The sequence below is a fragment of the Doryrhamphus excisus genome, linkage group LG11 (genome assembly GCF_037039965.1).
Source record: "Doryrhamphus excisus strain RoL-2023G ecotype Guam linkage group LG11, RoL_Dexc_Guam_v1.1, whole genome shotgun sequence".
In the NCBI taxonomy this organism is placed as follows: domain Eukaryota; kingdom Metazoa; phylum Chordata; class Actinopteri; order Syngnathiformes; family Syngnathidae; genus Doryrhamphus; species Doryrhamphus excisus.
In genome coordinates, this window is record NC_136367.1 from 17579886 (window position 1) to 17602312 (window position 22427).

Consider the following 22427-nt stretch of genomic DNA (forward strand, 5'->3'; position numbering starts at 1 on the left):
GTCGTAAATTTACGATAAAATTTACAACTTTTTTTATTTTGGTAAATTTATAGAATTTTGTTGTAGAATTTTTGACATTTTTCTCCTAAATGTACGACTTTTATTGTGTAAATGTTTTGATGTTTTTAAATGACGTAGCTGAAATACGTTTGGTACAAATCCCCAGGTAGATTTATTCCAGTCCGTCTGACCTCCAGGTGTACACCAACCACACTTCCATCTCTGTCTTTGAAGCAGGTATGAAAAAGTTATCGGGTATCGGTATCATATCGGTCTTGAGAAGCAGGAAGTAGTTTAGTGCATCTCTACTTTGTATCTTTTGTGTGTGTGTGTGTGTTCCTCTTGGTGCGACAGGACGCCGTACAAGAGGTTGAGGAAGGAAGTTTAACTTCAGTGAAGTTTCCCTGATGGATTCAAGCACAAGAAGACGTGAAGTGGTCTTGATTTTGGGATAAATGTGATCCTAAACTTTGAGAAAGTATGAATTTGCCATGATTTGAGCGTATGGAATTGATGTATTATTTGTTGCTGCATTCATTTCTACATCTGTATTTCATTTGATGTTTTGGCGTTTGTGTACGGCCTACTATTTCTACGGCAGAAAAAAAAGGTATCCAATGTCTGCAACGCTTGTGTGAGCACAATTTACAGGACAAAAAAACAAATCCAGACATGAAATGGAGCATATAAATAGCGCTTATGTCTACGTCTTATTGAAAGAATGTTTTTGCTCGTCCTTTTGCTTCTGTTTTTGTCAGCGAAATAGAAGATGCTAACTTTGTAAACATTTTGTCAGTCACGTTACAAATGGATATTTCAATGTTTTTATCTTTGGTGATTAAATGCTATTGATATTTTTCACTTTACCTTTTGGTCTTTTATTATCATACACTTCATATCACTTCATTCAAACCTTTTTCTTTATTTTTTGCTGGTTTATTGCGAACTATCGTACGTTTTTTCAGTTCATTTTTGTCGGATTTCATGTGTTAATTACTTTTGAGTGATGAGATACAAGGTCATAATTATGACATAAAATAAAGTCATAATTATGGCATAAAGAGAAATTACAAGATTTTAAAAATTGAAATTATACAATAAAAATTATAATGATAAACACAATTATGAGATTAAAAAGTGGAAAATATGAGATCAAATTTGAAATGATCAGAAAGTCATAATTATCAAATAAAATCAGAATCAAAAGTAAACATTATGAGCTAAATTAAAATGATGAGATTCAAAATTACAAGATCTAACCATTAAAAAATGTATATTATGAGATAAATTAAAAAGTCATAATTAGCAGATAAAAAGTTATAATGGTGATAAAAAGTTGAATTTATTAGATACAAAATGATAATTGTGAGCTAATTATGAGATGAAAAGTCGAACGATGAGCTCCAAACTGCTCATGTGACGTCTTCACGAGAGCCTTTGTCACGTGGCACACACATGCGCAGTTTCTATCTCATGACTTTTTATCTCTTGGTTTTTGTATAGTTTTTGAATGGAACTCAAACAACAAATCACCGTTTAGTCCCTTTAGTGAACTTACAAAACCTCGGTCACAATTGTTTACAGTTCTATCCATGTAGGCGCCTTGAATCTGAACACTTCCGCCTTTCTGCAGGAACTGTAACTCTGGCGCCCTCTTGTGGACTAAATAAACAATGTCCACAACCAAAGACTTAAGATACCATCACGTTATAACTGAAAATCATTACAATTATGACTTTTGTGCTTTTTACTTTTTTTTCTCATAACTATGACTTACCTTTGGAGTACTTTTCAGAAACGGGCTTCCAGATATAGAAGTCGTGACTTTATAGAAATGCCGTCAATATACTCCGAACCAACAGGGGGCAGCATTTTATCGGCCCAATCGTCGTGTCTTCCTATCTTAGCACGTCCTGATAAAGACGACGAAGGAAGTTGAACAATTAGCATACTACACTAATTTGTTTGGTAACAAGATTGACATTTTACACCAAATAACGCTTCCTTACGGCCTCAAAAGCTACACTAACTGTAACACAGGTACAGTATAACAACTTATTACATCATATAAGTTAGTAGCATTTGCGAATATGTTGGTAAGAGAATAGTACATATATGCTAACTTTAAGTGAGTAATGTAGATCTTGGGCGTAACAATGTTTATAAAAATAATAACAATGTGCTTCATATGCAGCTCACATGATGTCTTGCCGGAAGACAACTGGGATAGACCGTAGAAAATGGATGGACGGTTGATGGAATTGGAGGTGGAATAGGTAAGTCCCATTACGTGCATTCTTAGCTACCTCATTTCACCTGTTTTTGTATATTTAGAATAAAAAAATGATTGTTTTTCAGTCAGCCAGTGGAGTGGAGGTGTTTTTTAAGGCGCCCCCTTCAGTCGGTATGCCGTGTGTGTGTGTGTGTGTGTGTGTTTGTGTTATGGCGGATGCCAGGCATTTAGAAGTGAGCAGGTGCTTAAAGCGGAGTGGAGGCCAGTGCAAAGGGCAGTCAGCTGTCATTAGTCACTATGTCAGTAAAACAAGCTCCTCAAAGAGGAAGCACATTTTGGCGGCTGCTCGCCATGGCCTGCATTCCTCTGCTGTCAATCTGAGATGATAAGAATGACGAATATGCACTCGTCTTTCATTTTGTTGTATGACTCTAGAGCTGTAGCCAGCATCTTCAAAAACGTGATACCGTATAAAAAGAATTGATTGGTATGGCAGTCACCATTTTCTTGCTTCAATTCGTGATTCAGGATGAGTCCCCCTAAATAATTCATTTTTAGCATTATAGAGCCCTCCAGACATAAAATAGCTCCCCTATAGTGACTTGTATGACTCAATGTAGTTGACATAATAAGAGAAAATAAGACATTAGTAGGTCGAGTGGTTAGCGCGCATGCCTCAAAGCTAGGAGACCCGAGTTCAATTCCATCCTCAACCATCTCTGTGTGGAGTTTGCATGTTCTCCCGTGGGGTTTTCACGCTTCAATGCTAACCTGTAAATTTTGCTAATGTCTTTATTCATTCATTCATTCATTTTCTCCCGTTTTTCCTCACAACGGTTGTGAGGGGTGCTGGAGCCTATCCCAGCTGTCTTCGGGCGAGAGACGGGGTACACCCTGGACTGGTGGCCAGCCAATCACAGGGCACATATAGACAAACAACCATTCACACTCACAGTCATACCTACGGACAATTTGGAGTCGCTAATTAACCTAGCATGTTTTTGGAATGTGGGAGGAAACCGGAGTACCCGGAGAAAACCAACGCGTGCACTGGGAGAACATGCAAACTCCACACAGAGATGGCCGAGGGTGGAATCGAACACTGGTCTTCTAGCTGTGATGCCGGCGTGCTAACCACTCGACACCGTGCAGCCCCTAACTGTAATTATTATTAACTCTAAACTGACGTCAACTATGTTTTGCTTCTTTGCCCCCCCCACTTCTTTAGCCAACATTGACTGCATTTCAACTCCGGATGCCAAGCCTAGCTTGACACCCGAGCCTAAACACACACACATGATGATCATTCAGTGTCCGTGACCCCCTCATTACTCACTCTGTCAATCACCGAGCTTTGGAATTTTGTATTTTTGTGAAAAGAAACCATCTTCTGACAGGCAAAATAGATTTATTGAATGTAATAATAACATCTACAGGATCTAGTGAGAGCGCTCCAATGGAATATCATATTTTATGATTCTCCTTTGGGTCTGTCTCTCAGTGGGGTGCAGATCATTCCTCGGCATCCTTTGTCTGCACGGAAAACATGACAGCCGTTAGTTTAGTTTGGGTGTCGCATGAGTCTGAACGACTCTTTTGTTTGCCTCTTCTGGCTCTTCTACTCACTTTTCCAATTTCCCGACTTTTGGCCCTCAGCTTGTTGACCTGTGACTCGGCGATGTCGGCTCGTTCCTGAGCCTCCTCCAGCTCGTGTTGAACCTTCCTGAGCCTGGACATGTGAGTGTTAGCTTGCTCCTCCTGGTGGGGGGGGGGTGAATATTTAATACTCAGCCTGGTGGAGTGGAGACTTGGCAAGCGAAGTGTTAAAAATAGCAAGAGATGACACTCACAGCCTCCTCGGACTGCCGCTTGTAGGCCTTAACCTTCAGCTGCAGCTTGTCCACCAGATCCTGGAGTCTGGTGACGTTTTTCTTGTCCTCCTCAGTCTGTTGGATTGTTATGGAAGGAGTTTAGATCTTTTATTTGGGCCTCATGAACTCATCAAAACACTAACACCGACCTGATATGAGAGCTCCTTCACTCTTCTCTCGTATTTACGGACGCCTTTCACAGCTTCTGAACCTCTCCTCTGCTCAGCTTCCACCTCGGCTTCAAGTTCACGCACCTGAAACGAGAAGGAGGTCTAACTCCTGGTAGTTTTTCCGTAGTTTGGCATCTTGTCGTTTGGCGTACTTACCCGAGCTTCCAGTTTCTGGAGCTGCTTCTTGCCTCCCTTCATGGCCAGATTCTCAGCCTCGTCCAGGCGGTGCTGCAGGTCCTTGACTGTCACCTCCAGGTTCTTCTTCATCCTCTCCAAGTGAGCGCTGGTGTCCTGCTCCTTCTTCAGCTCCTCTGCCATCATGGCAGCCTAGACACAGCAGCCATGAGTGGAATCGTAGCGTTTGATGTGATGTGAAGAACAGTACGAGGAAGGACTCACATCAGTGATGGCCTTCTTGGCTTTATCTTCAGCGTTTCTTGATTCCTGCACGGCATCCTCCACCTCACCCTGGATCTGGACAAGGTCAGCCTCCAGCTTCTTCTTGGTGTTGATAAGGCTGGTGTTCTATTTCAAGTGAAGCCAAAGCTTACTTTCAGGTTGCTGCATGCAAGTTCTTCAACGCAGGTGAAGAGTACCTGAGAGTGCAGGAGACCAACACGCTCGCTGGCATCAATCAGCTCCTGTTCAGCCACTTTGCGGCCTCTCTCCGTCTGCTCCAGAGCAGTCCTCAGCTCCTCGATCTCTGCCAGCATCAGGTTGTTCCTGCGCTCCACCATGGCAACCTGCTCCTTCATGTCCTCCTGACCTCTGAGGGCTTCATCAAGATGAAGCTGGGCATCCTGTGACGTCAAACATTGATTGACACACAAATCAGCATTGGATTCCTATCAGGTACCTCTGCCTGGTATCTTCTAGTGTCAGCACCTTGAGTTGTCCCTGGACGTTCCTCAGTTGTTTCTGTGCTTCAGCGGCCTGGCGGTTGGCATGGCTCAGCTGGATCTCCATTTCATTCAGGTCTCCCTCCATCTTCTTCTTGATTCTCAGGGCATCGTTCCTGCTCCTGACCTCAGCATCCAAGGTGCTCTGCATGGACTCGATCACACGCTGGCTGTTCCTCTTGATCTGCTCAATCTCCTCATCCTTCTCTGCAAGCTTCCTGTCGATCTCGCTCTTGACTTGGGTCAGTTCCAGCTGAACGCGAAGAATCTTGGACTCCTCGTGCTCCAGGGTGGCCTGTGAACAAGCAGGACTCGTATGAACGGAAGCAGAACCAAGACGGCACGCAGGATGTTCATGGTGATCTTCTTACCTCTGCTTCCTCCAGAGCTGTCTGAATTTCGGTCTTCTCACTTTCCACTGTCTTCTTTCCCTTCTCCAGCTCATGGATTGTCTTTCCAGTTTCTCCAAGTTGCTCGCTCAGGTCGGAAATCTCCTCTGCAGGAGCAGTTGACATGAGATGTATGAGTGATGGTCTGATACTTGGAGTGATGGTGAAAATCGGGAATGTGGTAGATCATCTCACGTTGCAGGTTCTTGTTCTCCCTCTTCAGGGTCTCCAGGTGGTCCAGGGCTTCTTCATAGGAGTTCTTCAATTTGAACATCTCCGTGCTGAGTGAGCGGGCCTCCTTCTGAGCTCCTTCCAGCTCAGCCTGGCTCTCCTCGTATTTCTGCTTCCACTCGGCAAGAACCTGAAGACATCACAAAGGATCATCTTCAGTTTGCTCATCTGTGGACGAAAATAAAGGCTGACCTTGTCAAAGTTCCTCTGCTTCTTGTCGAGGTTGGCGGCCAGAGCATTGGCTCTCTCCACGTCGATCATCAGATCTTCCACTTCACCCTGCAGCCTCTGCTTGGTCTTTTCCAGAGAGGCGCACTTTGAGTTCACCGCCTCGATGGACTCCTCCGCATCCTGGAGACGCTGGGCGAGCTTTTTCCTACAAACACGCATTCGTTTGCGTCATGAAGTTATCTTCTGTGTGTTTCATGACTCACTTTGCCTCCTCCAGCTCCTCGGTGCGCTGAATGGCATCCGTCTCGTATTTGGTTCTCCACTGAGCCACCTCGCTGTTGGCCTTGGACATGGATCGCTGCAGCTCAGCCTTGGCCTCCTGCTCCTCCTCGTACTGCTCTCTGAGCAGGTCGCAGTCATGGCGGGCCGACTGGACGGCGTGGGCCAGGGCGTTCTTGGCCTGCCACCCAGAAGAAGACTCAGGTGATCTTTTTCCTTTGCGAGTCAGATTTTAATCGAGCGTTACCTTCACTTCCTCCTCGATGTGGCGCTTGAGCTCTTCAATCTGCTGGGTGTAGCCCTGCTTGCCTCTCGTGAGCTGAGACACCAGAGCTTCTTTCTCCTCCAGCTGACGTGTGTATTCACCTGATCAGCGACGAAGAACATCCAAATGAAACTAATTAGCTTTCGGAACTGCTTCATTGTGTCCGAACAGGTGATGCCTACCGTTCTCAGTCTGAAGTCTTGCTTTTTGCGCACTGATGTCATTGAGTTGACGAACATTCTCATCGTTCTTGGACTTCAGCTCACTCAGTTGGTCCTCCAATGTCCTGCACATCTTCTCAAGGTTAGCCTAGCGAAAGAAGAGTTTCATTAGCATGCTGAAATGCCTTGCAGGTCGTGTAGGACATTCAGGTTGGTTGAGCTGTCCTATCTAGTCTGACTGGTGTGTGTCCGACCAAGTCTTTGAGCATGAACTGATGAAGCCTGAAGAGAAACGTCTTCCAAGAGAACCTGAACAGAGCAGCTGCGATGGAGATTACGATGATTTAACTTCGGGAATGCTCTCACCTTCGATTTGGCAATGTTCTCCATGTTGCTGCTGAGGTCGTCAATCTCCATCTTGTATTCGCTCTTCTCCTTCTCCAGTTTCTGTTTGACGCGCTGGAGGTTGTCGATCTGCTCGCCGAGTTCTGCCACGCTGTCGGCCTGCTTCTTACGGAGCGCCGCGGCGGTGGCCTCGTGCTGAAGGGTGGACTCCTCCAGGTCGCGACGAAGCTTCTGGAACTCGGCCTCGCGCTTTTTGTTCATCTCGATCTGAGCAGCGGTGGCGCCACCGGCTTCTTCGAGTCGCTCGCTGATCTCTTCAAGTTCCCTGGAGAGATCGGCCCTCTGCTTCTCCACTTTGGCTCGAGCGGCACGCTCAGCTTCGATCTCCTCCTCCAGCTCCTCAATACGAGCCTGGAAGACACGTGTTCTAGTTTCTCATTTCCAAGATATCCTGAAACTACGACTTTTGTCACCAAATACCTGAAGTTCCTTGATCTTTTTCTGTAACTGGACTCCAAGAGTTTGCTCATCCTCAATCTTACTCAGTAGTTGGCTGATCTCAAAGTCCTTCCTGGAAATGGTACGTTGGTGGTAAGTAACGGTGTGTTAAAGCTTATCAATATATGAAATACAAACTTCTTTATTTTCTCATCAGACTGCTGCTTGTCATTCTCAAGATCCATGATGGATTCCTGAGCCAGCTTCAGATCTCCTTCCAGCTTCCTTTTAGCTCGTTCAAGATCCATACGAAGCTTCTTTTCTTGCTCCAGGGATCCTTCAAGCTATTGCAAACACATGATAACAGATAATAGCTTAAACGTCTATCACTGCTCGCTGGGGGGCGTCACCAGACACTCAACTTAACGAGACTAGGTCCGAGAAATCGAGACCGGATTTGAACATTCATTTTAAGAAAAATAATTAATAATTATTAATAATTATAACATTAATAATAATTTATTATTAATTATAATTAATAATAAGTAATTAATAGATTATTATGTAGACAGTTTCTCAATGTCTGTCAAACATTTGCAGCATTTCTTGAAATGCTGGCTTTTCAACTGTATTAAAGAGCACAACGCAGATGCGTTTTGACATGTTTATTGTCTCACAGATTCAGGCTAAATGTTTTCAGAACATATATATGTATATATATATAATCAATAATTAATAATCAATAAATAATAAATAATTAATAAATAACTACATAGACAGTTTCTCAATGTCTGTCAAACATTTGCAGCATTTCTTGAAATGCTGGCTTTTCAACTGTATTAAAGAGCACAATGCGTTTTGACATGTTTATTGTCTCACAGATTCAGGCTAAATGATATTGACATGTTTTCAGAACAAACTACTGTTGTGATTATATATAATCATAATTAATGAATAATCAATAATTTAAAAAGAATTAACAAAGAATTTCTACTATGTTACCTTGCATTGCTACTCATGAGGCTCCCCGTTTTTGCTGTGTGTATGGTAGCGGCCCCGCCACCCCCACAGACACAAAGCGACTAACAAGAGGTCTCACTCTGTGCGCTGCTTTTCTATGATTTCTATTTCCTACATGGCAATATATGAATGCTGGAAAAAATATGGAATTGTAAGATGAATTTATTTTGGATTATTGCGAGAGTTTTTTCTGAGCGAGAAATCTGAGATCTGGCGACACCCCTGATGTTCACATTTGCTGGACAAGAGGGCTCACTCACGTCATCCACTTGCTGCTCCAGCTTGGACTTGGCCTTGGTCAGAGTGTTGACTTTGTCTTCCTCTGCCTGAAGGTCATCCAGGGTCTGCTGATGGGCCTCTTGGAGGGCTTTCTTCTCTTTGGACAACTTGGCAATGGTCTCATCTTGAGAGGCCATCTCCTCTGTCAGGTTTTTAACCTGTAAAAAAGTTTGTACATTTTAGTCAGGGCACTGTTTTGGGATTCCTGTATCAATAGAGCAGTAGAAATCTCATCACCTTGTTCTCAGTGGCGTGTTTCTCCTTCTCTACTTTAGCCAAGGTGAGCTCCAAGTCATCAATGTCTTTCTTCAGCTCAGAGCACTCGTCCTCCAGCTTCCTCTTCTTGGCCGTCAGCTCAGCGTTGATTTCCTCCTCATCCTCCAGCCTCTCAGTTGTCTCTTTGAGTTTGGCCTCCAGCTGGATTTTGGCTTTGATGAGCCCCTCACACCTTTCCTCAGCATCAGCAAGGTTTTCACCGTCCTAAACAACAGAGCATGGACCTCCACGTCACTGCTCCATGCAGGCTTTTTAATCAACCGTGTTTAAGGTCTGGTCTTACAGATTGGACTTGCAACATGAGGTCATTCTTCTCCTGCAGGAGGGAAACCATCTTCTCCTCCAGTTCCTTCTTCTTGGCCAAAGCTTTAACAAGGTCCTCCTTGGTTTTTTCAAAGTCTTCTTTCATTTGGGCCATCTCCTTTTCAGTCTCTGCGCTCTTCAGCAGAGGTTTGATCTTGAAGTAGAGCTTCATCCATGGCCACGTTTTGACGTTCATGAATGAGCGGATGTTGTACTGGATGGAGTAAATGGCCTCCCTGGAAAAACGTGGAAGCAATGCTCAGTTGAAGGTGTTACCTTGATGTGAAACAGCCGTACGTGTTGGCAAGACGCTTTACCTCCTCTCCATCATCTTGACAAACTCTCGTCTCATGAGGTAGCCTCTGCACAGAGCCTGAGTCATTGTGACCAACTCAGCCAGTTTCTCATCTCTCATCTCCTCCAGTGTACCCAGCAGGCCGGCTTTGAAGAACACCTGAAAGTCACCACAGTTACTTTCTACACTTTTATTCTTTATTCTTTATTTACCAGCTTTAAAAGAGTTCTTCACGCTACCTTGGTATGGCCAAACTTGTACTGCGTGTGATCCACGTTGATGGACCCAAGAAGTTTCTCCGATGCCTTCTTGTTGTCAATGAACTGACCCTCAGGGATGACGCTAGCATTCAATACTTTGTATCTGAAAGCAAAGGATTGGATGCCTTACTTGGGCTGAGTGACAGGCGCCGCTAATATTTGATCAACGCTACCTCTGCTTGAAGTCACCGTAGAGGATTCTGCTGGGGAAACCTTTCCTGCAGATCCTGATGCCTTCCAGCACGCCGTTACAACGCAGCTGGTGGATGACCAAGAAGTTCTCCATCAGGCCTGAAGAAGCAAGGAAGAATGACAGTACAATCCATTCAATAATAATACGCGGATTCTTTTTTTTTTCTCTTTACTTTCTCTCCGCTTTGGACTTAGGACTAGTATTTATTTATGGATGTACTTAGACTAGTATGTACTTAGGACTAGTATTTATTTATGGAAGTACTTAGGACTGGTATGTACTTAGGACTAGTATTTATTTATGTATCCATAAATAAATACATTTATGGATCCATAAATAAATACTATTTATATTGTAGTATAGTAGTATTTACTAGTACTTAAAACTCATATTTATTTATGGATGTACTTAGGACTAGTATTTATTTATGGATGTACTTAACTAGTATGTACTTAGGACTAGCATTTATTGTATTTTATTTATTTATTTATTTATTTGTTTATTTATTTATTTTTGGCCAGCAAAAAAAAAAATAATAATAATAATAGACGGATTCTAATCTAAGATGAAATTTTATACAGTACTCCCTCGCCACTTCACGGTTCCAACATCACTTTTCGGAAAGAGTCATACCTGGTGTCTTGGATTCGTTGGGAATCAGACAGCGCACAAAATGAGGATGAGTGCTTCTCAGGTTCGTCATCAGTTTGCCCAGATTCTCCTAACAAATTGAGAGCGCATCACATTTCCAGTTCCATAAAAGTACTGTAAGCATACATGTAGTATTTTACAGTATTTTGCTTACCCTGAACAATGCGGACACAGTTTGAAAGGACCCACCCTTCTTCTTGCCACCTTTCTTGCCGCCTCCACTCTCAGCTGTCAATCACAGTCATATTAGTAATATTATTCCGTTCTAAGAGATGGCGAACGTTCTACAGTACGTCACACCTTCTGCTGAGGCGTGGGATGCATACAGGAAGGCCAGCAACTTGATGGAGGACTTCTGGTAGAGCTGAACAACCGAGTCGTTCAGGGGGTCCTTGTTCTTATCCAGCCAGCCGACAATGTTGTAGTCCACAGTGCCGGCGTAGTGCACCAAGGAGAAGTGAGCCTCGGCCTTGCCTTTGGCCGGTTTTGGCTTCTCAAAGGACTTGTTCTTACCAAGATGCTGGTCATACAGTTTGTTCTTGAAAGTCGTGTCTGAAGCCTTGGGGAACATGCACTCCTCTTCAAGGATGGAGAAGATGCCCATTGGCTGTAATAACACATCAGTGTTATATACCATTGATTGTATTATTTACAAGCTTTTCCTGTATACCTTCTCAATAAGCTCAATGCAGGCAGCCAAGTCCATGCCAAAGTCTATGAACTCCCATTCGATTCCTTCCTTCTTGTACTCCTCTTGCTCCAGGACAAACATGTGGTGGTTGAAAAACTGTTGCAGTTTCTCGTTGGTGAAGTTGATGCACAGCTGCTCCAAGCTGTTGAACTGACAAATGAAGACAGGAACCTAAAATAGTCTGCTTTTCCATTTGATAAACTGCAAATTCCATTTGTATCGGCATAATTACATCGAAAATTTCAAATCCAGCAATATCCAGGACACCAATGAAGTAGCTTCTGGGCTGCTTGGTGTCCAGCATCTCGTTGATTCTGACCACCATCCACAAGAACATTTTCTCATAGACAGACTTGCAGAGGGCCATGACAGAGTTGTTAACCTGTTGATGAAAATAATCAATTGGGATTTTTCTAGTATTTAAAAAAAAAAAAAAAGCTCTAACCCTAACCCTTTTATAGTAATCCTGGGGCGGCACGGTGGTCTAGTGGTTAGCGTGCAGACCTCACAGTTTGCATGTTCTCCCCGTGCATGCGTGGGTTTTCTCCGGGTACTACGGTTTCCTCCCACATTCCAAAAACATGCTAGGTTAATTGGCCACTCCAAATTGTCCATAGGTATGAATGTGAGTGTGAATGGTTGTTTGTCCTATATGTGCCCTGTGATTGGTTGGCGACCGGTCCAGGGTGTACCCCGCCTCTCGCCCGAAGACAGCTGGGATAGGCTCCAGCACCCCCCGCGACCCTCGTGAGGAAAAAGCGGTAGAAAATGAATGAATGAATGAATAGTAATCCTGATGGTACTACAGTTCTGCAACTGTTGGTACTACGAATGTACCTGGTGACATCACGTCCAGATGTAGTTGGCACGAGCTGTTGCTCGTATTATTTGTGTAATTTAGTTGCTGCATGACCAAGACCAATACAAACAGTTGTTTTAATATGCTTGTTGAGGTTAATATACTGTATATATAATAAATGTTACATTGAAACATGTAACATGATATTTAACAATGCCAGTTGTGAGGTACCAGGCATGGTATGGGGTACCCATGTGAAAGGTACCCCTACCTAGTAAATGAAGCACCACTCTACCTGAGGCACAGTCTGACCCTTAGTCACAAACTCATTGCCCACTTTGACCCTCGGGTAGCACAGAGCCTTGAGGAGGTCAGCGGAGTTCAGGCCCATGAGGTAGGAGATTTTATCAGCGACTGGAAGCAAGATCATCAATCGTTAACACGTGAAGTCCATGCTAGGACGGGAGGCCGATGGAGTTGTGACTTACTTTCAGTGCCGTCAGGCTCAGCCTGCTCTTCACGCTGCTTCTGCTTGAACTTCATGTTGCCGTGTTGCATCACAGCTCCGGTCAGCTTGTACATGCTGACCTTCTCCTCAGCAGTAAAACCCAGGATGTCGATGGCGGTCTGTGGACACGTCAACACGTTCAAGTGACCTTACTGCCGGTATTCGCTACAACGGGTCTTACATCGGTGGCGATGAACTCCTCAACGTCATTGATGCTCTTGACAACTATTTCTCCCTGGCTGATCATGGGATAGTCGTAAGGGTTGGTGGTGATGAGGAGAGCCTCTGCAGGGACAAAGTGGGATGTTAGTTTGCCGTACCTGCCCCAAAAAGAGTAACAGTTCATAGGTCAAACCGTAGTCATACCAAGCAGCTCAGGTTTGTGTCCTGTCATTAGCTGATAGAAGATGTGGTAGCTCCTCTCAGCAGACAGCTGGAAGGTCACACGAGACTTCTCCAGCAGGTCTGTGGTTCACATGGGACAATGTTAGAACGCACACTGGTGTGCCAACGTTTGGGCACCATTTCCATCATTTTCATTTAGAAATCATTGGCTTTACACATCTACAATTTCAAATACCTGATGGACAGGACTGAAAGGCGGGGTACACCCTGGACTGGCCGCCAGCCAATCACAGGGTACACAACATTACAGTAGTTCATGAGGAATAAACCTACCTACCCCTAACCATTACTCATTAGTTCCTCATTAGCTCCTCAGTCACTACTCATTAGCATTACTTCATTAGTTCCTCAGTAACTACTGTAAATGTATGTGCCTTAGTCAATTGTTCCTCAGTAACTACTCTAAATGTATGTGCCTTGGTCATTAGTTCCTCAGTAACTACTCTAAATGCATGTGCCTTAGTCATGAGTTCCTCAGTAACTACTCTAAATGCATGTGCCTTAGTCATTAGTTCCTTAGTAACTACTCTAAATGCATGTGCCTTAGTCATTAATTCCTCAGTAACTACTCTAAATGTATGTGTCTTAGTCATTAGTTCCTCAGTAACTACTGTAAATGTATGTACCTTAGTCATTAGTTCCTCAGTAACTAGTCTAAATGAGTGTGCCTTAGTCATCAGTTCCTCAGTAACTACTCTAAATGCATGTACCTTAGTCATTAGTTCCTTAGTAACTACTCTAAATGCATGTGCCTTAGTCATTAGTTCCTCAGTAACTACTCTAAATGTATGTGTCTTAGTCATTAGTTCCTCAGTAACTACTGTAAATGTATGTACCTTAGTCATTAGTTCCTCAGTAACTAGTCTACTCATAAGTTCCTTAGCAGTTATGCATTAGTTCCTCAGTAACTACTCTAAATGTATGTGCCTTAGTCATTAGTTCCTCAGTATCTACTCTAAATGTATGTGCCTTAGTCACTTGTTCCTCAGTAACTAGTCTAAATGAGTGTGCCTTAGTCATCAGTTCCTCAGTAACTACTCTCAATGTATGTGCCTTAGTCACTTGCTCCTCAGTAACTACTCTAAATGTATGTGTCTTAGTCATTAGTTCCTCAGTAACTACTCAATGCATGTGCCTAAGTCATTAGTTCCTCAGTAACTACTCTAAATGCAAGTGCCTTAGTCATTAGTTCTTCAGTAACTGGTCTACTCATTAGTTCCTTAGCAGTTACTCATTAGTTCCTCAGTAACTACTGTAAATGTATGTGCCTTGGTTCCTCAATAACTCTACTCATTAATGAATCATTAGAGATGTATTACAGTCAACAAAATGACAGGGGTGCCCAAATGGGTGCCCAAATCTCTGCACCTGTCAAATGTAGTGTTGATGCATATTGTGCATCCTGTGTTAATCCAATAAAGCTCATTTCCCTTCCGAAATCCTACTACTTTTATGTGATATATCAGAATTGAATAATCGATCCAAATATCCATTCATGTCATTCTTGCATGTTCAATGATGGAAATGCTCCCCTTTGATTCTAATTTCTTTCCTTACATGTTTCAATATCTGCTGACGCCAGCTTTCCCGTGGTGCCAAAGTGGATTCGGATGAATTTACCCTATCCAGAAGATGACGGGGTGAGTTTTTTCATAATCATTGTTTAATCATGGATTCCAGAAGATAGAAGGACACTCACAAAGCGCGAGGAGTTGTCATTCCTCACAGTCTTGGCGTTACCGTAAGCCTCCAGCAGGGGATTGGCTGCAATGATTTGATCTTCCAGCGATCCCTTCAAGAAGACAACAATATGACTCATTCATATTCAACATATTATCTTTGCTGTGTTATTTCATGTTTTATTATGAAAAAATATTATTTAATTATATTTCACCTGCATTTTGCCAGCACTTTGTTCTGCTTTCTTTCCCCCAGCGACTGCGATTGTGGCAAAGTACTGGATGACACGTTTGGTGTTCACAGTCTTTCCTGCACCGGATTCTCCACTTGGGATGAAAAGACAAATAGTGAGTTATTCCTTTCATTACGCTTTCTTGCAACCATGTCAGAGAGGCCAACATACGTGATGAGGACAGACTGATTTTCCCGGTCTGGAAAAAAGAACAAGATTATATTCATGTTTGCCATTTCATCTTAAGAACACACAAGGGGTCTCACCAGACCAGACCAGAATATTCATTTTAATAAAAGTACACTGAAAAAATATGATGGGACAAACTTTTATATTTACAAAAACATGTGGGTGCGTTTTGAAATGTTTATTGTCTCACAATAAACAATAAACAATAAATAGTAATTCCAAACCAGACAATTCAGACCAAATAAACCACTGTTATGATAATAATAAATAACAATCTATCATAATCTATCATAATATGTACCTATATGTCATATTTGACTCTGTAAAGTTATGAAATTGATGTTTCTGTTTTCAATTGGTACTGTCTGCGAAAGGTTTGCAGCATTTCCTGAAATGCTGGCCAAACATTTAGCAGCTCCGCCTTCCCCCACAGGGCCAAAGGGATTGTATGACTGACAAGAGGTGTCACTCTGTTTGCTGTTGTTGTAGGAAGCACTACAAAGCCTTTAGGTGCTGAACCAAATGATCAAATTAATTATGATTTATTGTGTGATTAATCAAGATATCTTGTCAGGTGACACCCTTGCTAACAGCCGGTTCCTTGCGTACCTTGGAGCATGAACTGATAGGCGTTATCAGAGATGGAGAAGATGTGGGGGGGCGCCTCGATCCTCTTTTTGCCTCTGTATCCTGACACCACCACCGAGTCGTACACTGGGAGCCACTTGTAGGGGTTCACGGTGACGCAGAACAACCCGGAGTAGGTCTGGGAACGTCGGGATGTGTTAGACCAAGTGTTTCTAGTGATTGCTGTGTCTGTTGAGTGGGACTCACGTAGATCATCCATGCTGCGTAGCGCTCTTTGAGGTTGTACAGCACGGCGGGCTCACTCAGGTGGGTCATCATGGCCATGTCCTCGATCTTGTCAAACTTTGGTGGATTCATGGGGAAGATTTCATCTTCTTTGACTGTCAGCGTCTGACACAGGAATACGACATTGGTCCTCGGTTTACCGTGTTTTGGTTTTTGTGGTTGATATAAGCCGGATGTGTATTATGAAGTGGTAGTATTCCATAAATCCTACATTGTGTTGAATGAAGTATTCCTAACACCAAGCAGTGTTACCTTCCCGCAGAGCGTCTCCACGGTGGCTTTACCGCCTTCTCTTTTCTGCAGTTTGCCCTTCAGGTACATCTCGCCGGGTTCAGTCACAAAGAAGGATGTCTTGGCGTCAAAGGGAGTGTTCTGGGCTTCGATTCGCTCCTTCTCCGGCTTGCGTAGATAGATGGCCGCAGGGCCGAAACACTCCATTTCTGCGTCCCCGCTCATGATGATGTTTTACTGCCAGGAAAGGAGACGTTGGATCAGTTATCGTTGCCGTATTGGCTTTGCTTTCTATTCGATGGCAGCTCGCAAAACAAACATGGAGTAGAATACAAACTCAAAAAAAATAGATTGACTTGTTTTAGTAGAATTTAAAAGGCTTTGTAGGTAGGTTTTTTGTTTGTTTAATTGAATTAGCGGTTCAAGTGATTGAACAGGTGGTTAGCCCGTAGGCCTCACAGCTAAGAGACCCGAGTTCAATTCCACTCTCGGCCATCACTGTGTGGAGTTTGCATGTTCTCCCCGTGCATGCGTGGGTTTTCTCCGGGTACTCCGTACTACATGATAACCCACAATGCATTGCGCTCTGAAGCTGATTTCACTTCAGCTCTAAACTCTTTAAATACATAACTTTATTGAGATCTTTTTTTAATCAGGCGAGAAAGTGTCCGTTTAGATCCTGAGTGTGCCATTTATTTGTCCAAATACCAACCGTTTTTTTGGCAAAATTTAAGCTAGCCGAAGTGAGCAACGCACTTCTGACCACGAGTGGTTGGCACGCAGGCCTCACAGCTAGGAAACCTGAGTTCAATTCCACCCTCTGCTATCTCTGTGTGGAGTTTGCATGTTTTCCCGTGCATGCGTGGGTTTTCTCCGGGTACTCCGGTTTCCTCCCACATTCCGAAAACATGCTAGGTTAATTAGCGACTCCAAATTGTCCATAGGTATGAATGTGAGTGTGAATGGTTGTTTGTCTATATGTGCCCTGTGATTGGCTGGCCACCAGTCCAGGGTTTACCCCGCCTCTCATCTGAAGACAGCTGGGATAGGCTCCAGCATTATTAGAATTATTCATTATCATTCCATTCATGAAGAACTGGTCTGGAAATAAAGTCGTTTCAATCATTTGTAGGACTGTTGTCGTCTAGCAAAGTCGCGACTGAGGTTTATCGCTGACAGGAAATAGAAAACAATAAATGCTCTATTGTTAGTAATCCAAGCAAAGCCAGGCTATGAAGCAATCAGGCAGAAATAAGAGAATCCATACTTACTCTCTTCCCACCTGCCTGAAATATGTGAATGGTGGTTTGGTTGAGGATTCTGCAACACAAGAGAAGTCAAATAGTTGAGATGGTTCAGAATGAATCGTTGCGGTGCGAGCGCTCGTGCCCTGCATTGTTCTCTTAAGCCGCTGGCTGGATCCCCTTCTCATGTAAGACTGAGAAGAACTCACCTTGACTCGCTGCCTGTCAGTCCTTGAGGGCGTGCTGCCATCCTTCTTATATAGCCGTCCTTCTAAAGCAGCCTCTTGCTTCTTTTGGTCATCTCCTTGCCTTGCAGGGGGGGGCGGGGAGGGGGGGTATTGGTTTGGGTATTGATCGATCGCTGTGAACACCAGAATAGTAGTAATGATAGTTCATTTGTGCGAATGAAGGGAAGTCCGTTGGTGTCAGCGGCAGATTAAAGGGGCTTTAGCGACACGATGATGCCTTGCTCAGATATTCAAGTCCGAGCGACGATAAAACCAGACAATCCCCCCTCCGATGTGAGGAAATAGCCTCACAAAAGGATTCGCTATGCATAGATCAAGATGCATTTTTGTGACGCTTGCGTAAATATCTGCGGTGTCTGTTAGCAAAGTTCAGACATTGTTCGAGTCTTTACAATAATCTCTTTAATGCACCTTGGCACTGAAGAGCGTCCAACTTTAGCCGCGGAGAAGCGCTCATATGTCAGCGGCATTCTGTTACAGACAAAAGAGCAAAACGCTGTCCCTCCCCCTAAGAACCTGCGAGGCAAACCTAAGAACCACGCATACCGGAGGCCCCCCGCGTCTCGCTTTCATCCAATCCCAAACTTAATTGGATTTGTCGCCGAGGCAGAAGAGGGTGTAACAATGCTCGTATTAATAGCAGAGCATCCGCTCGCAGATGACACGGGATCTTTGGGAAAGGACGTTCTTGCAACGCCTGGCACCGTGACACGGCTCTCCGGGGCCTCATTAGCCGCCGTCAAGCAAGCCGGGGCCCCAAGCAGGAAATCTGGGATTGACTCAATGGAAGTTTGGAAGTTTCTAGTCGAAAACCAAGGACAGACCTTGTGCTCATAGCTAACTCTCTAACATAATAACCGGCCATATGATCCTTAGCATAGATCGCTATATAATATTTACTTTGCATAGAAAGCTGTGTGAGAAAGTCTGTAGAGGAATTGGGTACAAGACCAAATGTTTTTCCCATCTTCAAACAGAACCTGCACGTCATCCTCGCTTCTTTCCTAGTTTGACCTCCTTCTGACTTTTTGGGATCAGTCTGGATCGTGTTTACGTCAGTCGCCCGCTTGATGGAAAGAAAAGACTTGCAAACCGAACCGCGTTGGGCAATAAAAAGCTGATTGCACCCGAATGCAGACTCATGCTGGCTCGGTTCCGGGTGGAGGAGTGGGGGTGGGGGGGTCGGTATGTGTCAGTCCAGCACCTGCTCACACATCTTTGGTAAGAAAGAAAATATTAAAAGATTTCTTGGTATTGCAAAAACACACGTGACCCTAAAAATAAAACTATATCTCATATATTTCACCCTAAATAGGACATACTTCTTCACTTTCACACATTTTGAATTTTTTTTTTTATCCTTTAAGGACCTTTTTGTAATACAAACCTCATTTTTTCCCCATTGAAAAAAATTAAATATGGAATATTGTTCAAAAAATGAAACGCAAAGTGAAATATTTGCTATGAGGTATTACACCGTTCAGTCAGAGATAAGGGAAGATAAGAAGATAAGACAGATAGATAGATAGATAGATAGATAGATAGATAGATAGATACATAGATAGATAGAGCTAGCTAGCTAGCTGTCTATCTATCTATCTATCTATCTATCTGATAGCTAGCTAGGTGGGTAGCTAGCTAGCTAGCTAGGTAGGTAGCTAGCTAGGTGGGTAGCTAGCTAGCTAGGTAGGTAGCTAGCTAGGTGGGTAGCTAGCTAGCTAGCTAGGTAGGTAGGCGGGTAGCTAGCTAGCTAGCTAGGTAGGTAGGCGGGTAGCTAGCTAGCTAGCTAGGTAGGTAGGTAGGCGGGTAGCTAGCTAGCTAGCTAGCTAGGTAGGTAGACCTCTGAATCGCATCATGCAAAAGTCATATAAATGTTTGCATTTTGATATGAAATAAAAATGGTTATAATGGGAGTCAAATCCGTCATTTTCCCCAAAAACCAAAATATGCAAAATTTAAATTTGAAAGACAAAATTTGGGATTTGGTTGTTACATCCTTGACTCGTAGAGTGATCGATGCCGCCTCATAATCAATGTTTTATTATCTTTGGAAGCAAACACTTATGACTGCTACATCCCATAATATAAACATGTAGCAAATGGAAAATATGTGGTCAAAAGTTTTCCAATGTTACCGGAAAAAATGCTTGTTGCTTCAGTTTCTCCAAACAAATGGCCCTTTGGTCGTAGCGTTCCCGGTTGTCTCCGGGATTGTGTATTCCCCGAGCGTAGAGCTCGCCGTGGACGGGATGATTAAAAAGAAGGTTAAACGCGACTAATTAATCAAAGAATCTGGTGTCCCAAGGTGCCCGGAGGTCAGCTAAGGAGACTTTTAAGGTTGCAGCACGGCTATTAACACCTCCGTTGACACCTGACTTTTTATTGTTGTTGATGACCTCCAGGCCTGGAAATAGCTCGCGAGGCCTGATTATTGTTGTTTTGTTCCGCGTGTGTCTTCATTGTGCGTCAACAGGTGAGGACTTTGGCGTCTCCGGGATTCTCCCAAAAGGCGCTTGTGTTGTCTGGAGGGGGCGCGTGTATTTTTAAACGCTGTCTCTAGATGGTCTTGTCGTGGAGCGTCCTGACAGCTTTGACAGCGAGGACAAGGCCAGGCTGGCGGCTTGACCTTCTCCCCAAAACAGGAGGGGGACGGGGGGGGGGGGGGGTCTTGTTATACGACTTGCGGAAGGGTGCATTCTTTCCTTGTTGAAAGATGACACCGGGGTGACTAAGTGGGGGTCTTTGGGGGACTTGACGTCCCCTCAATATGAAATAAGAATGGATCTGGTTTACGGCGCTTATATGGAGGAAGTCCAAATATAGACGTCTCCTCAGCGATGCTGGCAAGCCTTGAGCTCTCATCAGCGTGAGCTCAGACATTTGTTGAGGGCCTCGCCTCTTATTGTGGAACGGCCTTCGCTGCGAGGCGGCTCTTGTTTCATAAAAGGGATTATACGCTAAGCCGGGGGGGGGGGTCTCTGAGACAGAACACATCTCCAAATTTATTCATGGCACCTGCACGCTCTAAGAGCTACGAGAAACTAAATCTGCCTTTACAAATATTTTGCTTAGTTGTCATTCATAGTTGAATTTTTAGGAAAAATTCATCAAGTAATAATAACAATCGGGCTGCACGGTGGTCGAGTGTTGTTCGGATGAATTCTGCAAAATTTAAGCTAGCTGAAGTGAGCAACACACTTCCAATTATTTTCACAAAATAAAACACCCTGGGCTGCACGGTGGTTGAGTGGTTAGTCCTCACAGCTAGGAGACCAGGGTTCAATTCCACCCTCGACCATCTCTGTGTGGAGTTTGCATGTTCTCCCCTGTGCATGCGTGGGTTTTCTCCGGGTACTTCCGGTTTCCTCCCACATTCCAAAAACATGCTAGGTTAATTGGCGACTCTAAATTGAATGTCAGTGGTTAGCGTGCAGGCCTCACAGCTAGGAGACCCGAGTTCAATTCCATTGTCGGTCATCTCTGTGTGGAGTTTGCATGTTCTCCCCCGTGCATGCGTGGGTTTTGTCCGGGTACTCCGGTTTCCTCCCACATTCCAAAAACATGCTAGGTTAATTAGCGACTCCAAATTGTCCATAGGTATGAATGTGAGTGTGAATGGTTGTTTGTCAATATGTGCCCTGTGATTGGCTGGCCACCACGGTGTACGCCCGACAACAGCTGGGATAGGCTCCAGCACCCCCATGACCCTCGTGAGGATAAGCGTTAGAAAATGATCCCAAAGTAGAAATGACATGTACAGTAAGTACATTACGTCTTAAAGACATAACACCCCCTCTCCCCCCCACCAAATGTCATGCATGCATTTAAAAGGTCTGAGACCCCCCCCCCCAGCGTGCCCTGGTACTGTAGGTCTATTTCCATCCCGATGGGACCTTGACACATAGCACGCTTTAGTCGCTCAGTAACATTAGCACCAAGCTTTGCAGTTGTCTTAACCCGCACCAGGTGATCACGTGATAACAGGCGCCGCCTTCCCAGCAGCTGACACCAAATAAATCAGCTCGTAACCGCAGGGGTGATAATATTCTTATTAAACGTATGGCGTGACGTGGGCGTGCGCGCTGTGCCACGGGGCGTTTGGAGTGGCTTCCCGACACGTTACTGCACGTTCAGTTGCAGCATCACGCTCGGGGACTGGCTGCTCGGGTTCGCCTCTCGTTTCGTGTGGAAGTGGTCAGTTTTTGGCCTCTTTCTCCTTTCCCACGCCCTTTGAAACACTAGCTAACTAATCAGCTTGCTATGCTAGCAAAGGCCGTCTGGTAGGTTTGCAGTGATCTCCTAGCCCAATGGTCAGCAACCCACGGCCCCAGAGCTCTTCAGCCTCTTGGTTGTGGCTCCCTTCGCAATGCTCAAATATTTGAATGAATCCTGGCTGAGTTCTGACTAGCGATTGGATGAGCACGAGGCATTCAAGGAGTTTCAGGAGATTCAAACTTTCAAATGTTTATAAGATATTGTTTTTAAATTATGTTTTGCGGCTCCAGTATATTTTCCTTCAGTGAGCATGTGGGTAAAAATGGCTCTTTTGATAGTGAAGGTTGCCGACTCCTGCGCTAGCCTGAGCAATGTGATGTAAA

General features: G+C 44.1%; 1 protein-coding gene across 1 annotated transcript; it reads right to left on the reverse strand.

Moving 5' to 3' along the window:
• Window positions 1-3621: 3621 nt before the first annotated feature.
• Window positions 3622-17868, reverse strand: LOC131101474 (myosin heavy chain, fast skeletal muscle). Its single transcript, XM_058046681.2, has 41 exons — window positions 17791-17868; window positions 17609-17657; window positions 16359-16574; window positions 16068-16211; window positions 15843-15999; window positions 15216-15243; window positions 15027-15138; window positions 14832-14924; window positions 14690-14753; window positions 13094-13192; window positions 12909-13012; window positions 12708-12846; window positions 12515-12633; window positions 11653-11802; window positions 11400-11570; window positions 11030-11336; window positions 10884-10957; window positions 10712-10799; window positions 10059-10176; window positions 9865-9988; window positions 9648-9784; window positions 9311-9566; window positions 8989-9231; window positions 8733-8909; window positions 7651-7796; window positions 7495-7585; window positions 7036-7425; window positions 6691-6817; window positions 6491-6609; window positions 6228-6424; window positions 5986-6169; window positions 5758-5923; window positions 5545-5669; window positions 5160-5468; window positions 4871-5074; window positions 4674-4799; window positions 4431-4601; window positions 4254-4358; window positions 4084-4179; window positions 3860-3991; window positions 3622-3766 (listed from the first exon to the last, which is right to left on the reverse strand). The coding sequence occupies exons 3-41, from the start codon at window positions 16560-16562 to the stop codon at window positions 3746-3748; spliced, it is 5817 nt and encodes a 1938-aa protein (XP_057902664.2). The 5' UTR covers window positions 16563-16574; window positions 17609-17657; window positions 17791-17868; the 3' UTR covers window positions 3622-3745.
• Window positions 17869-22427: the final 4559 nt, after the last annotated feature.

Excerpts from the sequence above, each read along its gene's own strand:
- LOC131101474 (XM_058046681.2), bottom strand. The coding sequence starts at position 16,562 with ATGAGCGGGGACGCAGAAATGGAGTGTTTCGGCCCTGCGGCCATCTAT. Across the intron at positions 7,797-8,732 it reads TGGAGCAGCAAGTGGATGAC|CTTGAAGGATCCCTGGAGCA; the intron begins GTGAGTGAGCCC and ends TGTTTGCAATAG. Across the intron at positions 4,359-4,430 it reads TCCAGAAACTGGAAGCTCGG|GTGCGTGAACTTGAAGCCGA; the intron begins GTAAGTACGCCA and ends TTCTCGTTTCAG.